This window comes from Aythya fuligula, chromosome 2 (assembly GCF_009819795.1).
Source record: "Aythya fuligula isolate bAytFul2 chromosome 2, bAytFul2.pri, whole genome shotgun sequence".
Taxonomy (NCBI): domain Eukaryota; kingdom Metazoa; phylum Chordata; class Aves; order Anseriformes; family Anatidae; genus Aythya; species Aythya fuligula.
This window is the reverse complement of record NC_045560.1, coordinates 36,022,749-36,049,081: the sequence shown is the minus strand read 5'-3', so window position 1 is coordinate 36,049,081 and position 26,333 is coordinate 36,022,749. Positions and strand designations below refer to the sequence as shown.

At 41.7% G+C, this 26,333-nt stretch overlaps 1 protein-coding gene across 1 annotated transcript in view; it reads left to right on the top strand.

Moving 5' to 3' along the window:
* The window catches only part of JAZF1 (JAZF zinc finger 1), a 183,741-nt gene that overhangs the window by 150,589 nt on the left and 6,819 nt on the right, over window positions 1-26,333 (top strand). The window contains exons 3-4 of the mRNA XM_032181958.1: window positions 5,174-5,370; window positions 25,693-25,862. Of these exons, the coding sequence (XP_032037849.1) occupies window positions 5,174-5,370; window positions 25,693-25,862 (367 nt within the window). The remainder of the gene's footprint in view (window positions 1-5,173; window positions 5,371-25,692; window positions 25,863-26,333) is intronic.

Here is a 26,333-nt window from a genome sequence, read left to right as displayed (position 1 = left end):
AAGTAGCTGTAATGCACCATTCTCACTGTCCATATGAATGTCTGTGGATGTAGATCTGGCCAAAGAGGGCTAGCTTCCCACATCAACAAGCTGCAACAGTGAGAAGGAGGAGGAAAGAGCACCTCCTACCCTACTGACCATCAGTAAGAAGATAGATTCTGCAGGGCAGCCTATTTTTATGACTGCCCTTGCCCTCGGTTCGGGTGTATGAGTGCAGAACGCTTCAGCTATCTCAGAATTGAGCGCAGGAAGAGGTTTATGCTAAACTAACCCTGGCGTCACGGTGTGAGTCACACGGGGGCATGATCCTGAAGCAGTCCGTGCGAGTATATTTAGCAGAGATTTCTGGGAGCAGGCTTCTGCTTCTGCTCCCTCTTGATTGCGAAGCTGGTTTTGGCATGGGGGCTGGGAGGGAGGAATACTCACAAACATTGCAAAGGGTTGATTTTTAAAAAGTGTTTTAATTTGGATGTCACCTCTGCTTTTTTGTGACTTTTGTTATTGTTGTTAACAACAGTTCGTGCTGTTTGTATCGCATTGCCACCTATATGGAAGGTTGTGCAATACTTTCCATTATAAGGCTGTTTCGGTTGCTTATTATGTTGCCAACATTCAGCTGTTTGGGCTGAATTTTTCCGTGCTGGGTGTCTCCTTCAGGCAGAATTTGTTGGGAAAGTTTCAATAAAAATACTTGAACCATTCCAGGGAATGAGAGGAGGGGGAAATACTATATTTTGCTCATGTTTATTAAAGTTTGCTGCAAGCACTTGGTTCGGAAATCATTGCACCTACGTGTTTTGGAGCAGGGATTTGAATTACTAGGAAGGTGAAAGGGAGAGGAAAGAAAAAACGGGCTAGAAGAGGTTTCTTTCTAAGGAATAGGCTTCTTCCAAATGTTGTGAACCATCTTCAAGGAAGCACACAAAAAAAAAAAAAAATTACTTGTCAAAACAGGATCAGTGAGTGGCAGGGAACTGAATGATTATTCTCCCCGTTCCGCTGCACCTATGTGGTATGTTGCACTTGGAGAGAGAGAGAGAGAATTATGAGGTGCAAACACAATCCTCTGCAATAGGGAACACGGCTATAAGATTTGGAGGGCAAGGTTATGGAGCTGGGAATAAGGCTTGAGAAGAGCAGAGGGAGACTTGCTCAGCAAAAAGATAGCGAGAGGGACTATTAAGCAAGGAGGTGAGATATGACCTAAGTGGTCTTATGGCAGCCCTTTTTAGTTACAGTTCATTGTCTGTGTCCCATACATCTTGGTGCATTTAAATGAGGCAGGGAAAATTTTATGCAGTTGTGTAATTTAGAGACCAATATTCAACCTTAAATCCAATATGTTTCATTTCCGTGCACTTGATGCTGCAACCGTAATGTACCTTCAACATGAAAATTAAAGGTTTAGTCGGAAATGTCATCCAATACCCATCATTAAAATGCTTATATTATAGGCTTTGAAGAACACCACCATCATTAAGCATGAGTATAATATTGTGTTTCAATTAAAATGTTATATTTTAATCCATTTAGACAAGCTTTCTTTTCAAAAGGTGAGCACTGTTAGTGCTTCAGCAAACACGCGTAAGGGACGATTTGGATCTGAAGAAGTTAATTTCGTACTTCACGTATCAGGAACTGACCTTCTCAGCAGACTCTGCCCTCCGTTTCTCCCAGGTTCACAGTGTAGACAACAAACGACCTTCTGGAACGTACCCAGCCTGCTCAGCCCGAAGGGGAGTGAGTTAAGAGGACAGGGAGAAGTCTCAGCTATAACTTCAAATTTTCCTGATTTTTATGGACCTCAACCAGACTGGTTATACCTCAATATTATTTTAACATTGTTATTTGTGGCTGAGTTTATTAAATAACGGCGTTCATGCCGGTGCTTTTAACATCTCACACTTGAGGTTATCATCCAAGTTTTCAAGGATTTATAATGTTGCCATAACGTTTTCATGAGGAATAAGGCTTCCCATCCAGAAGCAAGCACACATCGTGCTACAAATTCCAAAAATAGTGAATTAGATGTTTCCTGGTTAGAGGAAAAGCAAATGTGTACTGAATGGCCGTTTTATTGAGATCCTTTTTTTTTTTTTTCTTTAATGAAATGTAGAGTTCTCTTTGGGGACTGTTTTGCCAATATCTGCACCCTTGTTGAGAGAAGAAAAATATAAAACTGAGCCGTTACTATGGATATCTGCTTTTTAAATATTAACTTCATAAAACTGCCATATCTGGGTTTGACATGATGCATTGTCCCTGTTTGAAAGAAGATAAGCCGTCATGTCATATACCTGTTTATTAAAGTCTGCAGTTTGTGTGCATGATGCTATCATGGCAAAGATCCACTTATTAATGCCTTCATGGCATGGTTGGACAGGATACAGCTTTATTGCTCTACGGGTAGTTAAATTTTTATGCCCTAGTGTTTTGAGGCTGTGTTAAAGTACCTAAATTTCTTTTTCAAAAGAGCAATTTTTGGAGATCCGGGCCAATTTTTTCTTTCATATTTGGCGCACGTACCTAAAAGCCTGATTTCTTTCTTCCTCCCCTCCCTTTCCCTGTGCACCCTTTACAGTTCCTTCCCCAGGAGCTATTTTCTCTTAGTGACCTCTCCATAAATGCTATCAGGTCTGGACTGATGGCCAGCAGAGTCTACACAGCTTCCACTCAACAGCCCGGGGGCTGTAAGCAGTCGCAAAATGCGGGGTTTCCATGGAGCCCAACTAGATCTCCCTGTCCTATGTTGGATTCAAGATGTAGATCAGGGCTTGCTTCCATGTCTTCTCTCACGATGAGGTGTGTCAAGTCACACAGCAGGTAGAGTGCCAAGAATTTGGTGGAGGGCTGGGTTAGCCCCTGCTAGCCACCAAGCACCCGCGGAGATGCTCGCTCACTGAGCCCCTGCCTGACCCCCAGCCCCAGCAGGATGGGGAGAAAACAGGAGGAACAGGAGAGGGAAAATGCCTGGCTTGAAATGAAGAGAGGGAGATGATTTACCAAGCGCCGTCACAAGCAAAACAGAGTCACTTTGGGGAATTAAACTTAATTTATTGCCAACTAGCAGAAATATTTAACTCTTGATTCAGGTATTGGTTATTAAGAAGCAAAAGCCAAGCACTAAAACATTTGGGGAGGGAGCCACTTTTTGCAGGCTCACTTCACATCACTCCCCTCTCGTGCCTGCCTTTCTGGTCCCCAGGGCACTGCTTCACTCAGACACCTCTTCTGCCACGCTGTTACCACTGATGGTCACACTCACTCCCTTCAGTGAGGGAACAAGTGGAGCTGGGGTCAGGATGTAATGGATTTTCTCTGCTGCTCCTTGTTCCACACCATTTTCCTGATGTTGGTTGTCCACAGGCTGCAGTCGCTTCGGGGCTGTGCTTGCTCTCCACCCAGGAGCACCCCATCTCCCACTCCTCTGACCTTTTTTTTCTCTCATTCCCTCAGTTTCCTCCTCTCTCTCTCCCTCCAGCATTTCCTACCTCTTCTTAAATGTGCTTTCACAGAGGTGCCGCCACCTTTGCTGCTGGGCTCAGCTGTGTTTTGCAGTGGGTCAGCGCTGGGGCTGGCTGGAATGGGCCGTGTCCAGCACAGGGTGGCCTCCAAGCTCTTCTCACAGAGGTCCCCAGCACCTCGCCCTGCCACCAAAACCGTGCCACCTACGCCCAGTACAGCAACTCAGCATCTTCATTATTTCCTCTGCGGATGTGTACTCTGCTGCTGTTTCCATCCCTGGGTCTGCCTCATTCTCTTAGGCTCCTCTGAGAAGAGTGTGACTATTGAAAGAAAGCCAGGTTGCCTTTCCTTAGTCCAATACAAATAATTGCTGGTAATTTTTGTCATCTGTTTCCTTAGTGGATTGCAAATACGAGTTTCTGGGTGACAGCTGGCTCCAAGGTGACTGCAGCACACAGGCTGAGCCCAGTTCTCAGCTGAATACAGCCTTCACCATTTGCCCAGGTTGCTTGTCGTTTAAACCTGGTATCTTGACTAAAACCTGGCTTATTCCGTCTAACTGAAGTCAGACAAATGTCTGGTTGTAACTTAGGCATAATTCAGTATCACGTACTGTTGTGTATTGTATTATTTACTGAGAGGCATAGTTCATACTTTAGCACAAAGTACAGAGGACTGTATAGAAAAGGTGATTTACTCCAGGCTTTCTTTTTAGGAATCCTTCAGGATGGCTCCTTGTGCAGTGGAAGTGAAAGAAAGGAACCCTCGGTGCATGATCTCTGGTTGCAGAGGTCATTTGGGGGATCCCCAGTTCTTTCAAGTGAGGTTTAACACAGGTGCCAGTGGTGATGCTTTGAAATGTCAGCATCGGATGTTCTGGTGTAACTGTGTGTAGGCACTTTCACTTAGAATAAAAGTGGCATTTTCCTTCCAGCTGTTATTTTTTTTGGAAGGAATCAGAATAAAAAGTGAAAAAAAAACTATTTTTGTTCCAAGTGAGAGAACCCATGCGTGAAGTTGCACTGCTGGAATTAGGGTACTACTAGCATACACCTTGCATTGTGCTGGTGGAATTTCCTCTTAGCACCCCACTGAGATGAACCTTGAGTTGCATTAGGCATTCAGCAGCATGTACCAAAGCTCTGCACAGAGGTCTAATTCAGTTTTCAGGAGATGGGAGCTCCTGTTTGAGGAATTACAGTTTAATTGGACATGTTTTATATCAGGCAACACTGTCTAAAACTCTTAAGAAAAAAAGATGTGATTATCCAAAGCTGGAAACGATGTGCACAATGTAATTCCTAATACCATTTTGACATTCTTACTCAGTATGTTTGCCCCTAACATTTGTCTCCACTAGAGCTACTCAGCTACTTTTTAATGGAAGGATTAAGTGTAGTTAGTGTGATATGTGCAAGACTGATCTTTGGTTGGAGATTCAAAAAGCTTGTGCACGATGCGAATGTCTAATGTAAATTATATCAAAATCAGAAACAAATGCCCCAGATCTTGAACTCTATGTGAATAAAGTTGATAAGAGAGGTTTGTATTCTTGAAATCTCTCTGTATTCTGGAGGAACTTGTCGTGGCTGAATATGAAGCTCCATTTTGCTACAGAAAGCAAAATATACTTATTTTTTTCTTTACCTATAGCTTGTGTGCTGATAGTGTTTCAAGCCTCTCATCCTCATGATTGTCCTTGTTCTAGATTTATGACTGATGCAGCTCGACGTGAGCAGGAATCTTTGAAGAAAAAGATTCAGCCAAAACTCTCTTTGACTTTGTCAAGCACAGTATCCCGTGGGAATGTATCTACTCCACCTCGCCACAGCAGTGGAAGCCTTACTCCTCCAGTTACCCCTCCAATCACTCCTTCCTCTTCGTTTCGTAGTAGTACTCCTACAGGTAAGCATATACTGTGTTGTTTATCCCCACATCAGCTAGCGTTTTTTCTGTGTGGCTTTCAGAGAACAGTAGATGTACTGAGGCATCAGGAAGAAGAACCTCTAAAAGTAAAACAGAAAAGCTTTAGGCTTTGAGAGGGCCAAAATCATAGGTAATTTTTCTCACACAGATTACAGAATAGCTAAGTGTTGAACACTCTTCCATCTTCTCTTTGTTGGTGGTATTAACGTATTACATCCACTGAGTAAAAAAAGGAAATAAAAAGCAATGTATGAAAAAAGTGATCTGTGTTTTCTTCAAAACCAAGTCTTCCTCAGGTTCTCCCAGGTATTAAAATTCCAAGGAACTGAAGAAACTAAAATTTGCTTTCTGTGTTAAATCAGATCTTGTAGCCCAAGTCATTCTGGCTTACATTAGGTAGATCTTGTCAGGCTGTGGTGATACACTTCAGGCTAAATAACTTTTTTTTTCTTCTAAAAAGATGGACACATTTATCTATGCTATTTTGTAATAAATAGGCTCAACATATTCTTCTTACTAGGAAATAACATGAGCATCCCTGCCTTGATAAACTGCCTTGCCATGTGTTTTGCATAAGCTAGTTAACATTTTGGTATTAATGATGAAGTGGAAAAGTTGTAGTTGAGACACTCTGTGTGGAAGTTCTGAAACGAATCATTTGTTCAGTATGTCCCTGGGGCATGAAAAAGGGAAACATGTTGAGTACAGCTAAATGATGAAGTCCTAATGTAATACAGGAAATTTTAGAAGTAAGAATTTGTTAATTATCTCCCATTTGGAATGAACTGATTAAATTCCTTCACTACAGATGTGAAGGAATTTCTCCTTTCTTTTGCTTTGCTTTTTGTTCAGCTCTTACTGAGCAGCCTAATTTATGATGTGGTTAGGTAATACGACTTTGCACATTTATCAGTAACATTGGTTAACTATATGATCTTTGAAATACACTCCATCAAACATGAAAGAAAAAAAAAGTCTACTAAAAAAAATCTATTTTTATTATTTATATATTTTTTTCAAACTTTTAAAGTTATTCAGAATGTTGTTTTACCTGTAGTTAGGAGAATAAGCTTGTTTTGGCCAAGTGAGTTTCTGGATTAACCGAGTCCTGCTTGCCAAGATATAAATAATACCAGCTTCCACTTTCTGTATCCTTTGTTCCAATTTTCCCCTTGGAGCCATATTACAAGGTTAGGATTTGGAATAGCCTGGTAGCAAAAACCACATATAAAATAGATACTCTTTCTTGGAGGTCTTTTTTTTTTTTAGTTAGCTATCAATTGAGTTATATTTCAGCAGCCTCACCCCAGAATTTCCATTTTTGCCGGTTAAAGTTTTTCTGGACCTAAAATAGACAGAATTGAGATTTTTCTGATAACCTTCTCTAAGCCTCCTTGCTTGAGCAGGGAGGTTGGACCAGATGACCTCCAGAGGTCCCTTCCAGCCCTAACCATTCGGTGATTCTCTGATACATAGGTCAGGTGCTCAGTCCAATCTGGCTGAGTTTCTCCCTCTCTCTCCTCCTCCCTGTGCAGTGCCTGCAGAGGGAGCCCAGGAAGGCAGGCAGGCTAATTCTAGATAAGCAGTTCACACGTCTGTTGTTAGCTGGTGTGAATTTTTTTCCCTTGAGTGCAAATACATATGGCAATCAACTAGCAAGGTGATAAAACCAAGGATAGCCAGGCAAGATCCATTTCAGGGAGACAAGGTATGTAAATCATCCTGCACTTCAGTCTCTCAGTTCCTACACAACCTTCAAGCCCCATGCTGCATCCAGTGAAAATGAAGAATATTGCTGTGTTCCTTCTGTGCAATCCTATTTGATTTGTACTCTTAGCAAATCCTGTTAACTCATCTTCAAATACAGGTAAACGTGACTTCTGGTGAGTTCAGACAACAAAGAGGATGTTTTTCCTTAGATTGTCTGACAGCGTGTTGTCTGGGTTGGTGTTAAGTGGTATAATCCAAACATAATCGTTGTCCTCCTCACCCTTCAGACCTGCGTCCTCTGTTTAGGTTTGCTACTTGTCTTGGCTTTTCTAGATGTAGTAGTCTTGTCTTGAATGAAGCTGTCTGAATCTGTCATCTGTCTGCGTCCTTACAGCTAAGTCCTGCCATTGCCTGATGCCGTCAAGCTGCTGTTGTCATTTCTCAGCAAAGCTGAATAAATTTCGTATAATGATCTCCCATCCACATATTGACCAGACTCGAACCCATTTTGCTTATGAAATTTGATAAGAAACAGTTCAAGGTGGCTTGGCTGCAGAGAACATTTAAGTTTAGCAGTAAAAATCTGTGCCAAAGGACTAGGGGCCAAATTCTCAGACGGAGCTGAGCAGCTTCCAAGCTGACACACATACATGCTGCAAACGTTGCATGCGTATGTACAGCACCTTCTTCTGTATAAATGGGATTATTCACGTAGAAGCAGAAATATTCAGCAAAGAAGTGTGCTCTTGAAGGCTCTTCCCAGGTAATGAGGTAGACACGTATTTATCTGCAAGCTCTGTGTGTGTTAGTCCCCTGAAATGGCCCATTTGTGGTTTTGGTGGGAAGTAGAAATGCAGCAGTTAATTTTCTATACCTCCCCTCTGTTCCCTCAGGGGTGACTGGCATGTGCTCTCTGCTTACATTTGGCTTTTTGTTCCCTCTGCTGTAACAAGTTTTCTCTTCTTCCGAAGACCTACATCCTCTAGTAATTGCCTAACGTTCACTTTAAGAAATTTCTTCCATTTTTTGTTGCAACAATAGTGTCTCCCAGGAGACATTGTTTAAGGCTTAAAGCTCTTGTTAGGATTCGCGGGCAGGATTTAGTGAAAGAAATGGCTTCCATCAGTAATAGACTCCTTAGGGTGCGAGGGAAGTACAGCTAAGTAGCAGCAGCACATAGCTTATTTTGGAAAGGCATTAACATTCTGCAAACATTGAAATATCTCTTTATTTAAGAAGTGCTCAATTAAGTCACAAAAACTTGTGTTGCCTTTATTTTTAAATGTCAATTTTAAAGCCACAAAGCTAATGAAGTCTAGTTATGGATAAAAATGGGGCTGACATTGCATCTTTAACATACGCTGTTAATTTCTTAAACATTTTTATACATCTGTGTGGCTCACAGATGAAATTTCCACCCCTAATTTCCTGGCTTTTGAGCGCAAGTCAGAGCATTGACATTCCATTTAAAACTGTGATATCTGGTCATGCTGAAAAGCTTTAGAAAAGATTCAGTGATAGTGACTTACTGGTAATTCATTACAAAAAACAACCTGGTCCCGATTTTAGTTACAAAAGTAATTCATAGTAATGAGTCTCAGGCTTATAAAATAAAATAAAGCCACTTTTGCATTGAAGAAGTGCCAAAAATCAGAACTCATCTGAAACCACTGTTTTGTGTTTGTTTGTTTTTCTTCTGTATGATTTTCATCTTTATGAAAACTTTTTTTTTTTTTTCCTTAATGATTCCGGGCGTGGGATTCTAGATTTAAGCCTGGAGTGAATGTTTGGCCTTATAAATCTTCAAGAAAGGGTTTAACACTACCAACTGGTTTTTTAATGGTTCGACCCTAAGTCTTGTCCCCTTCACCCCTACATCCCCCCCAGAAAAAAGGCTGGAATATTTGAAAACCTCATAATTGGCATTGCATTTTGCTCTGAAGAAATTGGCTCTCAGACCTCCTTTCCTGTTTATTTTGATTTTAATAGATTGCAAGGTATAACATTTATGCAGTTTTAATAGGTTTATAAACCTACTTACTGCCTGATCGCGTTGGGCAGCTGATGGCAGCGAGTCCTGGCAGCTAGCGCCGAGGATGCTGTGGTTGGCTGCAAGAGCTGCAGCCGTCTGTCAGTCCTTCCACTTGTAAAGGAGATGAAAGGGCGAAGTTCTCCTGGGTGGTCAGAGCTGACCCTAGGAGAGAGTTGGCAAGGCCCATTTTGATTTGCAGCTGTCATTTAAATAGCTGACTAACTGTTGGTTTATCTTATTAATTAGGATAAATGCCTTTCTGGGGAGTCGTATATGTGCAGTCCTTTCTGATTGACTGCATGAGGAGGTTTTACTTTTCTATACCATGGCCAACTTCTTTGAAATTTGCACTAGTATTTACAAAAATGGCCCAATTTCCCACCCACAGGAAAACTGTAACTTTTCAACCTCCTCCTTTTCTTTTTCTTTCTTTTTTTTTTTTTAATGCAATATGAAATCAATAATTATTATTATTTTTACTTTGTAGAATTGCCTTTAACGTTTAATGAATCTAAGATGTGAAGAGTGAAGTTATAATCAAGTATGCCCAAAGATTCAAAACAGAAATATTTTTAGACATAAAGGAAAAGAAAACTCAGGCTTTCATATTAGTGCTGTTCATGTAGAAACCCTTATATTTACCATCTGAGGGTATTCAACACTGCTTTGTAGCTTTGTCAGTAACCCTAAAACTGCATCATTTTAGCCACTTAGAACATACTGTGTGAAATGGGCTTTTTTTTTCTAATAAATCTTACCAGTGGTGAACCATGCCTTTCTAAAATACAGTACATGACTTAAAGAAAGGAAGTGAAATTGAATATATTTTCAGTCAAAAAAAAAAAAAAAAAAAAAAAAGACCTCAGCTAGTGTGGCTTATTGTAATTAAAAGTACTTTTGATACCCAGCACGACTGAATTCTTATATCTGTACAATGATTTTAAATATCTTTGGTTTTGTTGTGAATTTAGTTTCAGGTGAATTGTTCCCCACTTACACCGTTATAGAATATCTTCTAAGATTAAAATAATGTATGTGTAAGCATCTATGCAATGAAGTTAATAGACTCTTACAACTCGGACCATTAATCTTTCCTCTTATTCGGCTGGATTTGCTTCAGTATTCAAATGCAACTCCTGGCCAAACAGTGACCAAAAAATTACAGCTTCCTTCTCGTGGTAATGAGTGTTGCTACTGATGAAATAATTTAGAGCTTCATTGTTCCCTCTCCGGGTGACTAATCTAAAGGAGAGGAAACTCTGTGTTACGATTTAGGATCTCCTTTCTCCTTGCATCAAAGGGAATCGGGACTCAGAAATGAAATCAGTAAGGATCCACCTCACTGCTGGTCCATCAGGGACTCATTTATTGTGGCAGCTTTGGTTTGGAGAAGATTGCAAAGCAGTGTGTGGCAATTTGGGTGTTTTCCCAATAAGCCTGATTAACTCAAGTAATATTATCTCAGTGACATGAGATATTACGTATACAATTTGCCTGTATAGCATTTTCCTCCTTGGATAACTCATGAAGGGATCCCAAGGGCCTTCTCTTGGACCTATTCATTTTCTTTTTTTGGGAATGCAGAAGTTAAAAGCAAGCCACCCATTGTTTGCTGGTAATAGCGATCAAAAACACAACAGTAACTGGAACTGGAACTGGGCACTGAAACAGAGCGAGAGACATGCCAGAAACTAATATGGTTTAGATTCTAAATGTGTGTTTAATTTTTGTTTCTCGGAGTTGTTTGAAAAATACGTTGTCTTTTTGTAATGCGAAAGCTCATTCCTCTTCATAGGTATCAAAGCAACTAACATTTTAGTACAGTTTCCATATGTTATGCTTTCAACAATGAAGTAATCATATGGCACAGGCAGCTGTTGTGCAGAGTGCCATAACAGCACGTTAAACAGAGTCCGTCCAGCAAAGAAAGAGATCTGCGCAGCTAAGCTACTTTGTGAGTTTCAAGTGGACAGTAGAAATGTAAAATAACTGGGTTCCTCCCCCCAGAATGAACTGAGGACTGAAAGGGGGAGGAATTCAGTGTTCGAACCTTTTCTGTTTATGGCTGTCCTGTCAGTGTGTAGCCAAATGAATCTGAATTTGGAGCAGAACTGCTATTTATATCAGAATCTCTTTAGTTTCTGTCAGCAGGTGGTATTTCTGAACTCCATGTTAGGGTGAATCAGAGTAGACTGTGAACCATTAAATCCACTGTTCACATGATAATCTGCAACAGCTTTTTCCTTGAGCCATGCAGATTGGCTCAATGCTGGTATCCGTAGAGGGAGCTTGCTCTTTTGTGGTCTGCTGCTTTTTTTTAAAGATAGTATGCAGCAAAATATTCCACGATTAAGATTTTGTATGTGCTTGAAATTAGCTTTGAGAGTCAGGACAACCAAGTCAATGGAAACAAGTACGAGTTGATGGGTAGTTTGGTTTTTGTTTTGCTTCGTTTTGTTTTTTGTAAATCATGCTACAAATTCAGCTCCTACACACTTAAGCACAGGATTAGTGATAAGCAACAGACTGCTCACTGAGGAGGTGAATGCCTCACTCTGAGCATTTAACAAGCGTTTTGTCAGAGTGGAATAAAGTCTCCTGCACTTTGCAGACTTGCAAACTCAAAAATTTATATAAGCACAAAAACCTAACTTTAGCCATTCGTTTCAAAAAAAAAAAAATAATCTTCACCTGAATTAGCGTCTTTGAAATGCTCAGGTTTAATTATTACACCCTATGTTAATGTATTATAGTATCATGCAGATGTAATTGAAAAAAATAATGAAAAGTAGAAATATGAGCGCAAATCCCAGGGCTCTTTAATTAAATTGTCGCTGAGAAGCGGGTTGAGTGCTACATTTTTGTGTGTATGACTTATGGGGTGTCTAGGGTAGTAAAGCACGAACCAACCAAGTTCTACTGTAACTTGAAAAAACACACTTTCAGATGTCTGAGGAACCATCTCATTAGTTGTTCCGATTGACAGAGGTTTCTACTCGCTTAATTGCTCGTTCTGAAGACTGAAGAACTTGTATGGTATGTTTTTATTAAAAAATTAGATATATAGACCCACTCTTGTATAAACAGAAAGAGCAAATAACTAAGCCATGCTTCGCAAAATGAAGACCAGACCAAATTCTGTTCTCTAGCATAATGGAAGTTTGTCTGAATGCGTTCGGTATTTCAGGCCTGCAAAGGACGATAAAATATATGATAAAATATCTTGAGGCAACTGCATTGTGGTCTGTGGCAAAGCTTCCCTCCGAGGGACTCCACTGGTGCCAAGATTTCACATTTTCTGTGCAGATGACGAAAGAGAACTTTGTTTATAATTATGGGAGCCAAAATGGTTCCATCTAATTGCAGGTTTGGGGGCCTATATTAGTCCTGCACGCTAATTAATATATACATGTGTTTGCCCAGCATTTAGCAGTCTGAGGCGTCTATTCTAACAGAGCCTTATGGGTGTTCTTGTAAAAAGTAAATGCATAAATAATAATTAAAAAAAATAATGAGGGACATTGTGCAAAACAGTTGATCTACATATGAGTTGACTATAATATATGTGTGTGTTGAGAGTTGGTATGAGATTTTAGCACAAGCTTTTGGCTGAGGTCGCGCCTGAGCATGAATAATAAGTAAAATCTGGGGTAGTTTCTAGTTTCTGCCTTAAGGAATAAAGCTATGGTGGGAGGTTTCCAATAACAATGAAAAATAATAAGTAAAAGTGCAATTATTTCCTATAGGCATTTTCTTAGCACAGGTGGGATTTGTTCCCAGCACCAGCTATAAAGAATTTTGTTTTTTTTTTTTTTTTTTCAGAGCTTGATGCCACATTTCCCTGACTTCTAGGAAGCCAGGCTTTAACCTTGTCCATATCCAACTCTTTCTTTCCACAGAGTGAAAAATGCACAAGTGCCCATCGCTGTGTGTGTTTGGCTGAGTACTTCAGAAAGGGATTTGTCTTTCCAGCAGTCACCTGCTGTCAAATGGCCATACAGGTCCCTTAAAGAGGCAAGAATGTTGTGTTGGTTACTCACTGGCAAAAGCACATCAAAAAACAAATATAAATATATATATGTATATATATATATTATTTTATATATATATAAATATTCTCAGGACACAGGGAAACTTGGGCTTGGAGGATCTCACAAGCAGAGATGATTTTGTATAGCATGCATGGCCCCAGTGCTTTTGTCATGTGCTTGCGGATGACTGCGTGGCAAACAGTAATTAATAACTCATCTTAAAGCCCCAAATCAAGCAGCTGGAAATTGTCATGAAGGCCAAGAACACTTAGTCAAATCTACAAGAATATCTTGATGTCCTCTCACACAGTGAACACCAAAGCGACTGGAGTTACAGTTCTGCTCTAACTCTTGCTGCTCCTATTTCCGAAGAAAAATTTTTAGAAATTCCAATTTCTGTTGAAATTCTTGTGGAATTCTAATAAAGCACAGCAGTAGGTAAAAGCAACTTCCAGTGACGGATTAATTTCTCATCCCTATTGCTGGAGGTAAGCAACAACATCCAGCGAGATTGTGGAGGGAACTCTGGCAACAAGATGTTGCTGAGGGTCAGGAGTCAGGATGGGAAGCGGAATAGGTGTACAGAAAGGAAAGGGCTTGACCTAAAAGTACAGACAGGACAAAAGTTTTTGGCATTTAATGAAACGTAGCTGTGTTACCTGGGTACCTGCTCTGTGGTTTGGCTGGACCCTAAAAAGAAGGATGAGAGCTGGCCCAGGCCTGATGGCAATTTTTCTTACCAGGGTGCCAGGGAGGCCTACCCATGTGGTGTTGGTTTTGTTTTGTTTTGTTTTTTTATTGTCTTCCGGACAAAACTGGAGTCTTTAAGCACCCTGCAAACCACAGCCCCCATCTGCCTTACAGGAATTAATTGGTTTGGTTTACACTGAACTTGGAACTTCCAGAGGCGGCTCCTTTCAGCTGAGGATGGCCCAGGTGAAAGAGGAGTGTTGGAGAAATGTTTGCAAGGAGGAACAGAGGAAGGTTTCTGCAGCACAGCAGTGTCCCTGTGACCTGTGGGAAGTTGTTTGGACTAAAAGCTGCAAACTGGCCGGCTGGTGGGCTGCCCTGGGCTTGTTCTTCTGCAGAAGAAGTCAGAACCTTTATCAGGTTTATCAAGGACACATATCATGATGACCTCCCCTGCTTAGTCCTTTATTTAACTTCATCCTAAACCAGTTTATAACCAATTTATAAAGTACAAAAAGTACACTACATTCAGGAAATCAAATTATTTTAAATAGCTGATAGAGGAAAATAGGGCTGTGCTATGAGGAGAAAATACATGAAGGCTATTTTTTTTATTCCCAATTTTTCTTGTAGCTTTCTTCTGCGCTTTCTTTTTTTCTGCTTTATGGGTGCATTTCCCTTAAAATTCTGTTAAATTTCTGATCTTTTCTTTAACTTGGCAGGAAAAATGTGTTGAACACAGTTTTCTGTAAGAATATGTTCTGGAAAGATTGACTCAGCCTTCTGATTTTGTGCTCTCCAGTAGAACTCTGCGTCTTGCTAGAGGAGAAGGTGCATCAAAAATTCCACGTCGCATCCTATTTGTCTCATCTCCCTCACTTTGGGTAGCTTTGCATGTAACCTGTTCATTATATTTCCTCTTCCCAGTTCATTCTTGCTTGATACAGACATAAATGGGCCAGCAAATGTAGAGCTACTGTGCAGTAGATTTGTATTTTAGTAGCACGTACCTGTAATTAATTGTATGGGAATTTTCACAGTACTCTCCCTGAGGAACAATTTCATTGAAAAGTAACCATGTTGTCTAGACTATAGCAACTCATAAAATCATCACTAGTTTTGATTTTTGAGCTACAAGGCAGTAACAGAACTGTGGCTCATAGATTTTAAAGTACTTTCAAGTGCAGGAACTGTTTTATAATCCCCATCTTAGTGGTCTAACCTGGCAAACCATTATTAACAGGGTCAAGAACAGAAAATGTACAATAAGCTGAAAGTAAAGGTTATCTCTGTGTTAATTTGTGGTAGGGTTTGGGGTTTGTTTTTGGTGTAGAAGTGCCTCCATTGCACATGGATCTCTTTCCCCAAATGTGTAAAACAAAACAACAAAAAAAAAAAAGGACATAAGTTTTGTAGAATGCATGTTGTCTGAATGTTACTGCTTTCCATGGTTTGTGGCATAATTGGTTTAATGTAGGAATAGCTTGACAGTCAAAAAGGAATTTTGGTGGTTCTGGGTAACAATGCCAGCATTCAGGTTTGTGTGTCTACGCTGCAAGGTCCAACTGGTGGAAAGATCTTAAAAAGAAAAAAAAAAAAAAAAAAACTATTTAGATTTATGAATAATGTGCTAATTACCTTGAAAATCACTAACTGAAAGCACAAATGTATTTCAGAAAGCTGGAAACTGGAGTTGGGCACAGGGAACCTTTAGGTGCTTATTTAAAATGTGTATCTGTATATGCACACGTATATACACGCACACGTTCACATAAAACACTACACTGTGAGATTGAATGGGATTTATTTGCACCATTATAGTACAGAAGAGAGTGAACTGAAGAAAACGCTTGAGCAATACTAGTGCTGTACGTCTGCATACTGAAAGCAGTTAGGGTTTTCAAAGCTTTTTAGCTGAAAAAAAAAAAAAAAAAATCCTACTTACTTAGGCCAGCACTTCAATGTGCTGAAGATGGTGAAACTTAAGCAAATGTTTGAGTTTTCCTTGCACTTTAGCCAAAGCAAATCAGAAGTAGAAAAAAGCAAGGGCTAACGTACCATTTCACACTTGATGACTTGAAACACAGAGAGGTTTATTTCACAGGGGAAACGGTGTATTATGAGTTGATGTTAGCCAGTACGTGATCACCAAAGTGATGTAAAATGCCAGGAAAAACAGTGGTTTAGCTCTCATACGTTACCAAGCGAGGTATGGGCTTGCTGACCCCAAAACTAAATATTCTCCTGTCTTTTTAGCAGTTGTGGCCTTGCAGTTGAGGGACACCACCCCAACTCTTGCTGAAGATCAGATCTGATGCTTTCTCCACACTAGCATAGCCTCTGTCTCGTGAAGTTTTTCCTAACGTAGTCAGACAGCATCAATCAGAGCAGTTTCCCAACACTTCTGCCTCTAATGCCAAAGGATACAAGAAGCCAAGGAGCAGTGGAAAATAACAACTTGAAAAGTACTTTAATTTCAACCGTAGGCCAGTGATATATCATCTGAAACAACTCACACCTGCTCACATGTGTTCCGTGCACCTGACTGAAACTGTGAGAGCTTCAAAGAAAGGTTTGTGACAGCATACCAAAAAGTAGTGCAGATTTTATTTCATCAAAAAAAGAGATGGGAGTCGTGACTCCCTATTGAATGTGTTCTTACGTTTGGATGTTAAAAATGAGTATCTTTTTAAGAAGAAGAACATAGGTTTAATTGTAAAAAGTTAACATCTCTCTTGTAGACTTTATGTGTAGGTAGGAGGACAAAATCCTGACTCAGTAATGAACTTAGTCCTTGTTCTTGTTTATGAGTTATTCTGGGTTAGCTTTCAAAAGTTAGGGAGTTTCTTAAATCTAGGTGGTCGGAGCATCTGAAGGCAGGTAGAAGAAAGTGCTAAGTATATTTTTGTGCAAAATAAACCCTCCCGGCCTTCAGTGCATTGAGGTGGAGAATCTGCCATTGCCTCCCTCGTTGCTGGGCAAGGGTCTGTAATCCTCCCAGGGTGTGAAATTCCTCCTGCCTCAAACTTCTTAAAGAGTGCTGAGCCACCTCGGGTCTCCACAGCTTCACTATACCATGGTCCTCCACGGGCAGGCTGCTGCAGGAGGGGTTGGCACGATTCAGCCCCTTGGTTGCACCAGCTTGGTGCATCCTTTTTGGGGTTGCCCGCTGAGAAATGGGAAGCCCCGAGCAGTTGGGGTAGGTGAGGGCTGTGCGCGTTGCGGGTTTTATGGCCTGTGCTCTAAGTGGCTGAATGGCTTTTGTGCAGCTGTAAAGCATGTTTAACCTGGTGTTATAAAACACGTCTCCAATGCGTTTTCATAGCTTCATAAACTGCAGTTCATTTATGTAGGTACTTTTTATTGTAATCCTTTATCTTAAACATGAAACTGTTTCCTGATACTGTTTCTATTTTTTTTCCCTCCTTTTTATGAAAAAAAAACGGGAAAGAAAAAGAAAAGAAAATCTGCCTTTTTGTTATATGCATCGGGAGAGTCCTAAAGTACAGTAACAGTGCCCTGAACTTGTATTTTTGTGTCTGTAACCTCAGAATGCAGGCCTAGCAACTAAAAAAGCCAAAATAACATTAATTATGGATGTTCTTCGCTGTGGTTTGTGGAGTATAAGTTTGGAACAGATGTTTGAGGGGGGAGGAGAGCAAGGGGGAAGAAGGATGAATTTATTTTTTTTTTCTCAGCCCCAACTGGTTTTAATTCTTTCTTGAACGTTTTGAGACTATCTTTAAACATTTGCCAGAGTTCAATTAACATCCCGTGACTAAAGGTGGAAAATGTCCTGCTTTGTTTTTCTTCAAACGTATACCTGCTCGTGTGGCTCATGCCAAAGCCAGAGAAAGAAAGGATTCCAGCTGGCACAGGTTTTATTGCTGCTACATTAATTTACAGGTTAAGCCTTGAGTTGGGAGGGGTCTGCTGGATTGATTTATTTATTTACTTTTTTATTTTCATGATTTAAAAAAAAAAAAAATTGCCATGTAAAACACTGCCGTTTAATTACAGGAAGCTTATGCTCTCTTTTGGTGAGCGTTTAATAGCTTATTCTTGTTTATACGAAGTTGTAGAAATCTACGTTTAAAATATGTTTAAAGTCGAGATTGTGTTCTTGGGTTTATCGTGTTTTTCCTGTACTACGTATAAACAGAAGATTGTACATTATTGAAAGCCCTTTTTTGTGGAAAACAGGATTGGGAAAAAAAGTTTATATAAGAATGCAAAATAACTTCCCGAGACTATTGGCGCAGTGTGACCATAAAACCTCAACAGCACATTGTGCAGTGACATTACAACAATTTGCTTTAGCACCTCTGCAGCGTTTTTCAGAAAGTCCTGTTCTCCAAAACACATGCCACGGTATCAGTTGACTGTTTTTGCCAGAATTGGTTCTTTACATGCATGTTTTTGTGATTAGTTGCCGTTTCACTACTAATTGAAAATAGAGATTTATTTTTTTTATCCAGCTTGTTGCATGTATGTTTTATTTGCATTTAGACATTCAGTAAGTTACAGCGTGTCTGTTTATAGGGGTGTGCAAACTGCTCGTAATGGATTTATAATCTCTGGGTTGGGATTTTCTGTGTTTTACTTTCAAAGAGAGTGCCCTTTGGTACGTGTATATCGACACATTTATACAAAGACAGATATCCACCTTACCCCTATATTGGCTCTAGCAGAATTTTTTTAACCCTAGCTTGATTAGCTTTGATTTTTTTGTAGCCCAGAAAGTTGAACAGATCTAATTTGGAAGGAGTTCCCAATTTTACTGACAGCAAATAAAAATATATAATGCTGATATCATACTAATAGTACTTCAAAGAAACAGCATGATGTTTATTTTTTACCATTGTTGTTTTCATAGCTTTACCTCCAGGATTTTAGAATGATTTCCCAAGTGGACTTGCTCAGCTGAAACCATTCTACGTGAAAATACAGCCTGCGCTTCTGTTACACCTCCAGGATCTGAGGTCTTCCTGTGATTTCCAAAGCAGATTCAGACGTAGTAAAATTGAATGCGTCTTAGGTCACTTAAAACTCAGCATGTGCTTACGCTGAGCGTTTGAATGAAACCTAAAGGTGATTTAAAATTGGGGAATAGACCAGTCTACCATGTTATTTAAAGCACTGAGGTTGTCAGTGGGTGCATCACTGTACTTGTGGGTCAGTCCTGGTTGAGGTACCACAACACAGACCAGCTTTTCAGGCCCTCTCTGTGACTGTCCAAGTTGCAGTTGCCATTTCTATGGCTACTTCACATGCCTCAGAGGAAGTCCAGAAACCCCAAAATACCTTCTTGCCTACTTTAATGTTCCCCCTCAGTGGAGCAGGCCCTGGTGGCTGAAAGCTACTCTTCAATTGAGGCAACCAAATGAGAAAAAGTCATTTTTTGTCTAACAATTCTCCAGAGCCATTTTTTTAAGTACTTTGTGCGTTTAAATAATGTTGAAAGTCATACTGCTCTTTGTGTTTGAGTCCGTATGCACATCATTACACGAGGCACATTTTTGAAATGCTCGTGGTGCTTATTCACTAACCCAGCCATGCTGCAGCCAGAAACAATAGAAAATTAGTTCCTCTAAATAGTCGTCGTTCCTAAACAGCTCGTTACTTAGCGCCTGACACTTGATCTCTGCTCGGAGAGGGCTGGGAGGAAGGGCGGGTACTCCAGAAGCCATTTTTCTGGCCAAATCCTGCTCTGACTAGCGTTGTGAGGAAGGGCAGGAGGCGGATGGAGCTGGCACGAGCGCGCTGCCCGGCAGCGGCACCGCAGACCACACAGCCACCGGGACCCGCTGCGAGGGGGCTGGCAGCATCCCCAGGGCATGCCCCTCGCGGCCACACAGCTTCGTGAGGGTCCAAGTCAGTAATAAGCAGTAATTGCTGTTTTGATGGCTCTTTTGTGATCGCGCCGAGGGATGGAGGTCTCTGCCAGCCTTGGCAGGCGCCCATTTGACAAACCATAACCATCTCAAGCAGCTCCCTCAAGTGACAGCAGGGCTGCCAAGCCTTCAGCTGGCTCGGAGAGCAAATCTGCCTCTCGCTCGGGAGCGAGGTTCAGAGATGCTGGCTGGGGTAAGAGCGAAGGCAACGGTGTGCGTTGTGCCCGGATGATGAAAGTCCAGCCTCACCACGGGGAACCTAGCACTCACTTCATGAAGGGGCTTAATCCAAACGCCAACACTGCACTGGCAGTCTAAAATACCAGCACTACGCCCTGGGCTGCTTAAGCTACCCTTTTTTTGTTCTTTTTTTCTTGTATTCCACGTGCGCACATCATTTTTTGTGGACATCAGTGATTAAAATGGTTTTGGAAATACAAAATCTCAATCTAAATAGACCTGTCACCAAGGCTGAAAAGCATTTTTGTCCTCTCAGTCCCTTCTCCTCCCAACCCCCAAAAGAACAACCCATCGTAGGCTCTTGGGATGATCCATTGTTGGGAATTTGTTGCAGTTTCCAGAGCCCAATGCGTTGTGCCACTTGTACCAGCTCCTGGTCCTGCTGCAGCCCCTAAACTAAAGCCTTGCCTAGCAGCTGTGACACGTGTTATTTAACTGCTTTGTGTTTCATTGCTCCTAGCATTTATTTCCTGTGCTTTCTGTGAAGGAAGAATATTTTGTTTCGAATGACTCGATAAGCCCTGGGATCACCAGCGAGTGTCAGCTGTGGGAATGTTCTCCCTGCTGGCGAGCACGGAGGGAGGCTGGGCGCATCCATGGACATGTAGGGAAGGACTTCAACAAACTCGCCAATGTGCTTTAGTGGTAGACCAAAATTCACATAACATCAATAATTCGCTTTTTTTTTTTTTTTTTTTTTTTTTTAAATCAAGGAAGCTGTCACGGTATATGGGAATGCAAGCTTCTTAACATAAGAAGTGCTCTCATAAAACTGGTTCTGTGAAATACAAACTGCGAGTCCCGCATGGGACAAAGTGTGAAGCTGAATTTTTATGAGAGATCATTGGAACAACCGTGAACTTTCGGTGACATTGGCGATGTTGCTTCCCGCTGCAGTAAGCTATTTGCTCTTAGTTATTCATTGTATACTTGAATGTGTGCTTTCTGGTCACAAAGGCAATTGGCAAGGATGTTTTGTTTTGCTTTTTTTTTTTCCTTGGGAGGAGAAAGGAAGAACTCGTAATGTTCTTGATTTTAGATCAAGACGGATCATATTCGTCGTAATGGCGCACGCAGGTTGTGCTGGTTTTAATCAACTTTGTCTTTTTTATTTTCCAGTGCACACTACAGAAGTCTTTAGATTTTACACATCAAACAACTACAAATGATGTGCACCTGCTAGAACCAAGCTTCATGGGAAGTTGAGGAAAAAACTGCCTTTGTAAATCTCACGGTAGAAAGAGTGCATGGACACAAAAGGTAGAACTGGGTCTTGGCCACCATGGCATCAATGCCAAGTACCCTTAACAAGTCTAAAAGATAAGGCTCCAGATCCTCAGCAGGGTAATGGGGATGTTGTCAATTCCAGAATGTCAGATGATTAACTCCCTGCCAGATGCTTTTGAGCTATTTAAAGTGCTGACTTCATCTGCTGGAGGAACGAAGAGAAGAAGATAGGCGTTCAAGAGGTCAGGTCTTTGCTGTAGGCGTAAGCGGCATTCTCACTGCCTTCAGTGGCAAAACCGACTGGAGGAAGAGGTAGAGCAAGTCTTGATGGTACAACTTTGCTCTTCGTTACACTACAAAGACGTTTTAGCAGTAATCATAATCCCTTTTAGTGCGTGTTTTCTTTTGGCAAATAAGCTGCCATGGTGCCGCCAGCCATCTCACTTGCGATGGCTTTTGTTTAAACGCAGTATAAAAATTGAAAGGAAAATAACTTGGTGGTGTAGTTCTGTGAGCCTGGGTAATTTCTGCCTTTTCCTAGCTGGTAATTTTCTGTCACACCTGGCATCTGACAGGGCAGTCGATGCCAGCTGCGCCTCGTGGTATCCTTCTCCACCAGTGGAGCCCACCTCTTGCTTGAGGGGCAGTGGCATAGTGTGCAACGTGGAAAAAAAAGGGAAAAAAAATACACAACCATAGCATTCTTTCCATGCTTTTGTGTTGTTTTGTTTTGGTTTTTAATCATCTAGGGGCGGCCCAGATGAAGTGAGCAAACTTTTGGCACAGCTGCTGGAGTGAGGACGGAGGAAACAGCTTTGGGGGCCGGGACTGGAGCACGCTGCTGTGTGCGAGGGCAGGGGCAGCGCCGGGAGGATGTCACCTGGGCTCTGGGAGGGTGCAGCACGGGGTCTCGGCTGGCTGAGCTACAGCTGGGCAGGGTCCCAAAATGAAAGCTCTGTGGTACAGCTGGCTTGGTAAGAAGCAGTGAGCTAGCAAGGAGACTCGGAAAGACCATTGCTAGAGGAGAGAGATGGAGAAGGCAGGATTTTGCTGTTGCAGAACTAGTATTTGGTTACGGTAATAATATGGTGAGCTGACATGCCGAGCTGCTCTGCTCGGTCCCCCAAAGGAGCAGCGTGCCCCAGCAGAGCATCCCGGCCCCTTTCCCACGCACAGGGCAGCACCCTGGCAGAGCTCAGCGAGCCGGGTCACCAGGAGCTCCTTTAACAGTTCCTTCAGATGCCTCTCCGAGTCCGATGGTCGGGCTGTCATACCCCAAAACAGGCCACAGGTTAGATGCAAACATGCTTAAACATTTGCCTTCCCTCTTCAGATCAAATATTTACACTTAATATCGTGCGACACCACCCCGGTCCTTTTCCTTTTTCTTTTTTTTAAGGCAAGCAGGAGCCCTCTCACGGATCAAAGCACGGTGCTGCGTGCTTCCCCGCGCAGTGCCGCCGCCCTGGCCGGCTGCCCGGAGGGATCGAGGCGCCGCCGCCGGCTCGAGTTGCAGCCGTGGTGGTGTTGCAGCTCCTACACCTGACGTGCGGCCCGGGGCCGGGGACCCCGCTCGCCGTGGGAACCGCTTGGCCCAGCCGCCGGCCCCGCTGCGCGTAGGCACCAACAGCGGAGGAAATTAAATTCTGAGGTGGAATCGGGTAAAAGCCCGGCTGAATCCGTGTTGTTTTCCTATGGCAACTGAAACAACATCATTATTTAAAGGATAAATTTTTATTGCTAATGAATTTTATTATTTTTTTTTAAGACAGTAAGTTTTTACATTTTGTTTATATCAGGGCCCCTCTTAAAGACATTTTGGGATTTGTTTATATTTTTTTTTAGAAGAGAGTAGAAGCCATGAGTTCAGTAGGATGCTGTCAGATAAGAGCAGCGATGGGCCCTGCAGTTCCAGCTCGTACAAAGCGCTGTGCCTTCAAGGTGCTTCGCATCATTAGCGGGATGCCTGGCTAAGGAAAGAAGGAAAGCATATCCCTATGGTTATTCATACCATCCTGCTTGTAAAATCCCTAATGGCAGGTCTTGGTTTAGAGACCCGAGGCACTAGAGAATTTGTTTGTACTGTTTAAACAACTCTTTTCACTGTACTAGACAAAATCTTGCATTTCTGTTCAGGTAAGCTAATTAAAGTGAAACCATAGGGATGCTCTGACCTTGCAGATAGATGCTTGTGCATCCTTTTTGACTGCTCCTCTCTTTTTTTTTCCTTAAAACCACCACAGTGAGCCTACCTGTAAGTGAAGCGCAGGCAGAAGTTGTTACAGAATTGGGTCTATACAAAGTTACTAGAAAACTTAAAGGATGCCTTAACGTAAAGGAAAGCCTATGGAGATGTATAATTACGATTACTTCCACTTCCTACTGCTCCACGTACCTTTTTTTCTTGTGCAACGCATTGCACATTAGGATTTCTAATGCACCGATGGTTGTTTTATAAAAGCATGCTCCTCGTTACCTCTGAAAGTGGTGATATCCTTAGTGACATCATGGTCTTGGGTGATATTTTGGGGGGAGGACAAAATCCTATTCGTGGGGAAATCAGCCCCCTTTTAAGGGGCTGTTTACAATGGCAGAAATCATTGGTATCGGCGTCCAGAGGGGTTGAATATGTTCTCATCCTAGAAATGCGTGTATCTATTTACAATAGTTTTTTCTGTTGCATTTGCCAAAAAAAAAAAAAAAAAAAAAAGTGAGCTAAAAAGTTTGAAAGGAACAGCTTGAGGAATTTTTTCCATCGAGATACAATCAAGGGCAGGAAATCGTAGAAGCAGAGTTGTGGTTTTGCCTCCTTTTTTTTTTTTTATTGGTTAATTAAACTATAACAACTCTTAACTTCATTTTAGGTTAACTGTTCCTAGAGTTCAGGAATATTTTAAGAGGTCAATAATGCTTTCCTTGGCGTTCAGTCCTTCTGTGTGGGATGGGGGACCTGGGGCAGCGGCGCGCTGTTCCAGCTGTCCCGCAGAAAGCCGTGTGCGTGCGCCCGCGGCCGCGCTTGGCGGTGGTGGGAAGGGATCCCTCCTCCCTCATCTGCACACCACCCCGCCAGGATGGGAGCCGCAGGAAAGAACCGTGAATGGCCTGACATCTGTAAGCTGACTTCCAATATCTGATTAAAGCTCGGGAGCCCGAAGCGCTCCCAGCTACCAGTTGACATGCGTTTTGCGCTTAATGACGGGGAGGTGCCGAGCAAGAGGGGGGGAGCGCATGGGGAGGAGGGGGATATCGGGAGAGAAAAATGAAGGCGATAGGTGCGGATCCAGTTTCATGAGAAGCGAGAAAAACAAAGCCTCCATTGTACAGTGCTGCACGGGTTTTCTGTGTGAAGTCGTGATGTTTCTTTTTTAAAGTGCCATAAGGCATCTGTCTGCGCCTTCCCCTCGCTGCCTCGAGCTGCTCGGAGGCATGCACTTAAAGGGCAAATGAGGGAAGCAAATAGAGCCATGCAAGTGTCATATAACTGTCTTTAATAACGGGAGCTATTCCAGCACTCGGAGCCAAATCGTCTTTCAGCAGAAAGGATAAAATTTAGCAGAGCTGGGAAAGGGAAAGAATAAAGGGGAGGGGAAACACAGCACCACCTCCTGCTGACACCACAGAAGTTTCCCTAAGCTTTCCCTCTCTCTCCCTCTGTGTATATATTTTCTTTTTAATCAGCTGGGGCTCTTCCCTCCCTTGCCTTTTTTTTTTTTTTTTTAACTGTATTTTTACAGTTGGAATTCTGCTTTCCCAATTTCTCTTGTTTCACATTTAACTTCTTCAGAGAATTTCATTAATAGTTATTGCAATTAAAAATAATAAATAAACTCAGCACCAGCTGCTCAAACGGCTCTTGTAGCATATCTGGAACATAATGTGGTCTGCGCAGGGCAGCCACACAATGCAATTTATCCCCACACCTGAGGGAATGAATTTCACAACTATAATTGCTACAATATAATTCTTATTAATGTTGTGCTATAATTCCTATTAATTCCAAAGGGCTAGTAAATGCATTAGGACTTGTCAACATATTATTTTACACTGTTTATGATCTGTAGAATTACGCTCCTCAGTATTGTATTGCATAAAGAAAAGCCTTAAAATTAGCTTTAATTGCAGGGGGGAGGAAAAACACATTTTCTGTTTGGGCCCTGGGAAAGAAGGAGGGATCCTGTTGTTTGCGGGGTAATGAAACTGCAGTTTAAAATCAATCCTTTGAACTTCCTGCGCCACACAGTTAACTGTTTATGAAAATAACAGGAATAATGCCTGTCTCAGTTATCAGAAAAAGAGCCACCGGTGCCTTCAGGAAAGAAAAAATGGCTATAAGGAGGAGAGGTTTATGAAATTAAAACTGTCTTCCAGCAAAGACAAAAGTGGGGAAATTACAAGTCATTGTAACTGATGTGATAAATACAGAATGCGTTATCTTGCCGTGCTCCTTTATCCTTATCTCACCACCCTGCTTTTCTAGGTAGTGAATATGATGAGGAGGAAGTAGACTATGAAGAATCAGACAGTGATGAGTCCTGGACTACAGAAAGTGCTATCAGCTCTGAAGCTATCCTTAGTTCAATGTGCATGAATGGAGGGGATGAGAAACCTTTTGCCTGTCCTGTTCCTGGATGTAAAAAAAGATATAAGGTAAGCAGTAGTGCAAACCTATCTTACTTCCAGCTGCTGCAGAGAGGCGAGGGGAAAAAAAAAAAAGGAAAGCCTGTAAAATCACTTTATACCCTTCTTGTTTAATAGACTTATCATATTTATTTTTGTGGTATTTTAGCAGAGTATGTATTTTATTCACCGCTTTCCTCTGAAGCGCAGCCAAGTTATAAGGTTTTTAAATGTGGCCTTTGCATCCTGGTCTGTCAAACGGGATTACGTATGGTGACTTTCCTAGGACTTACGCTTTCCACTTTTTAATTAGTTTTCTATAATTCAGACAAATTAAGTGCAGAACCCAGGAGGCAATACCAGCAAAATGATCTCATGGGTCCCTTTCAGAGGCACTAAGTAAAAAGCTTCTGCCCGTCAGTGCCGGGATGAAATCCTTCTGTGTAAGTAAACTGAGAGGGATGCTGCCTCTCCTGCACAGACACCGTGCCCGGCGTACTC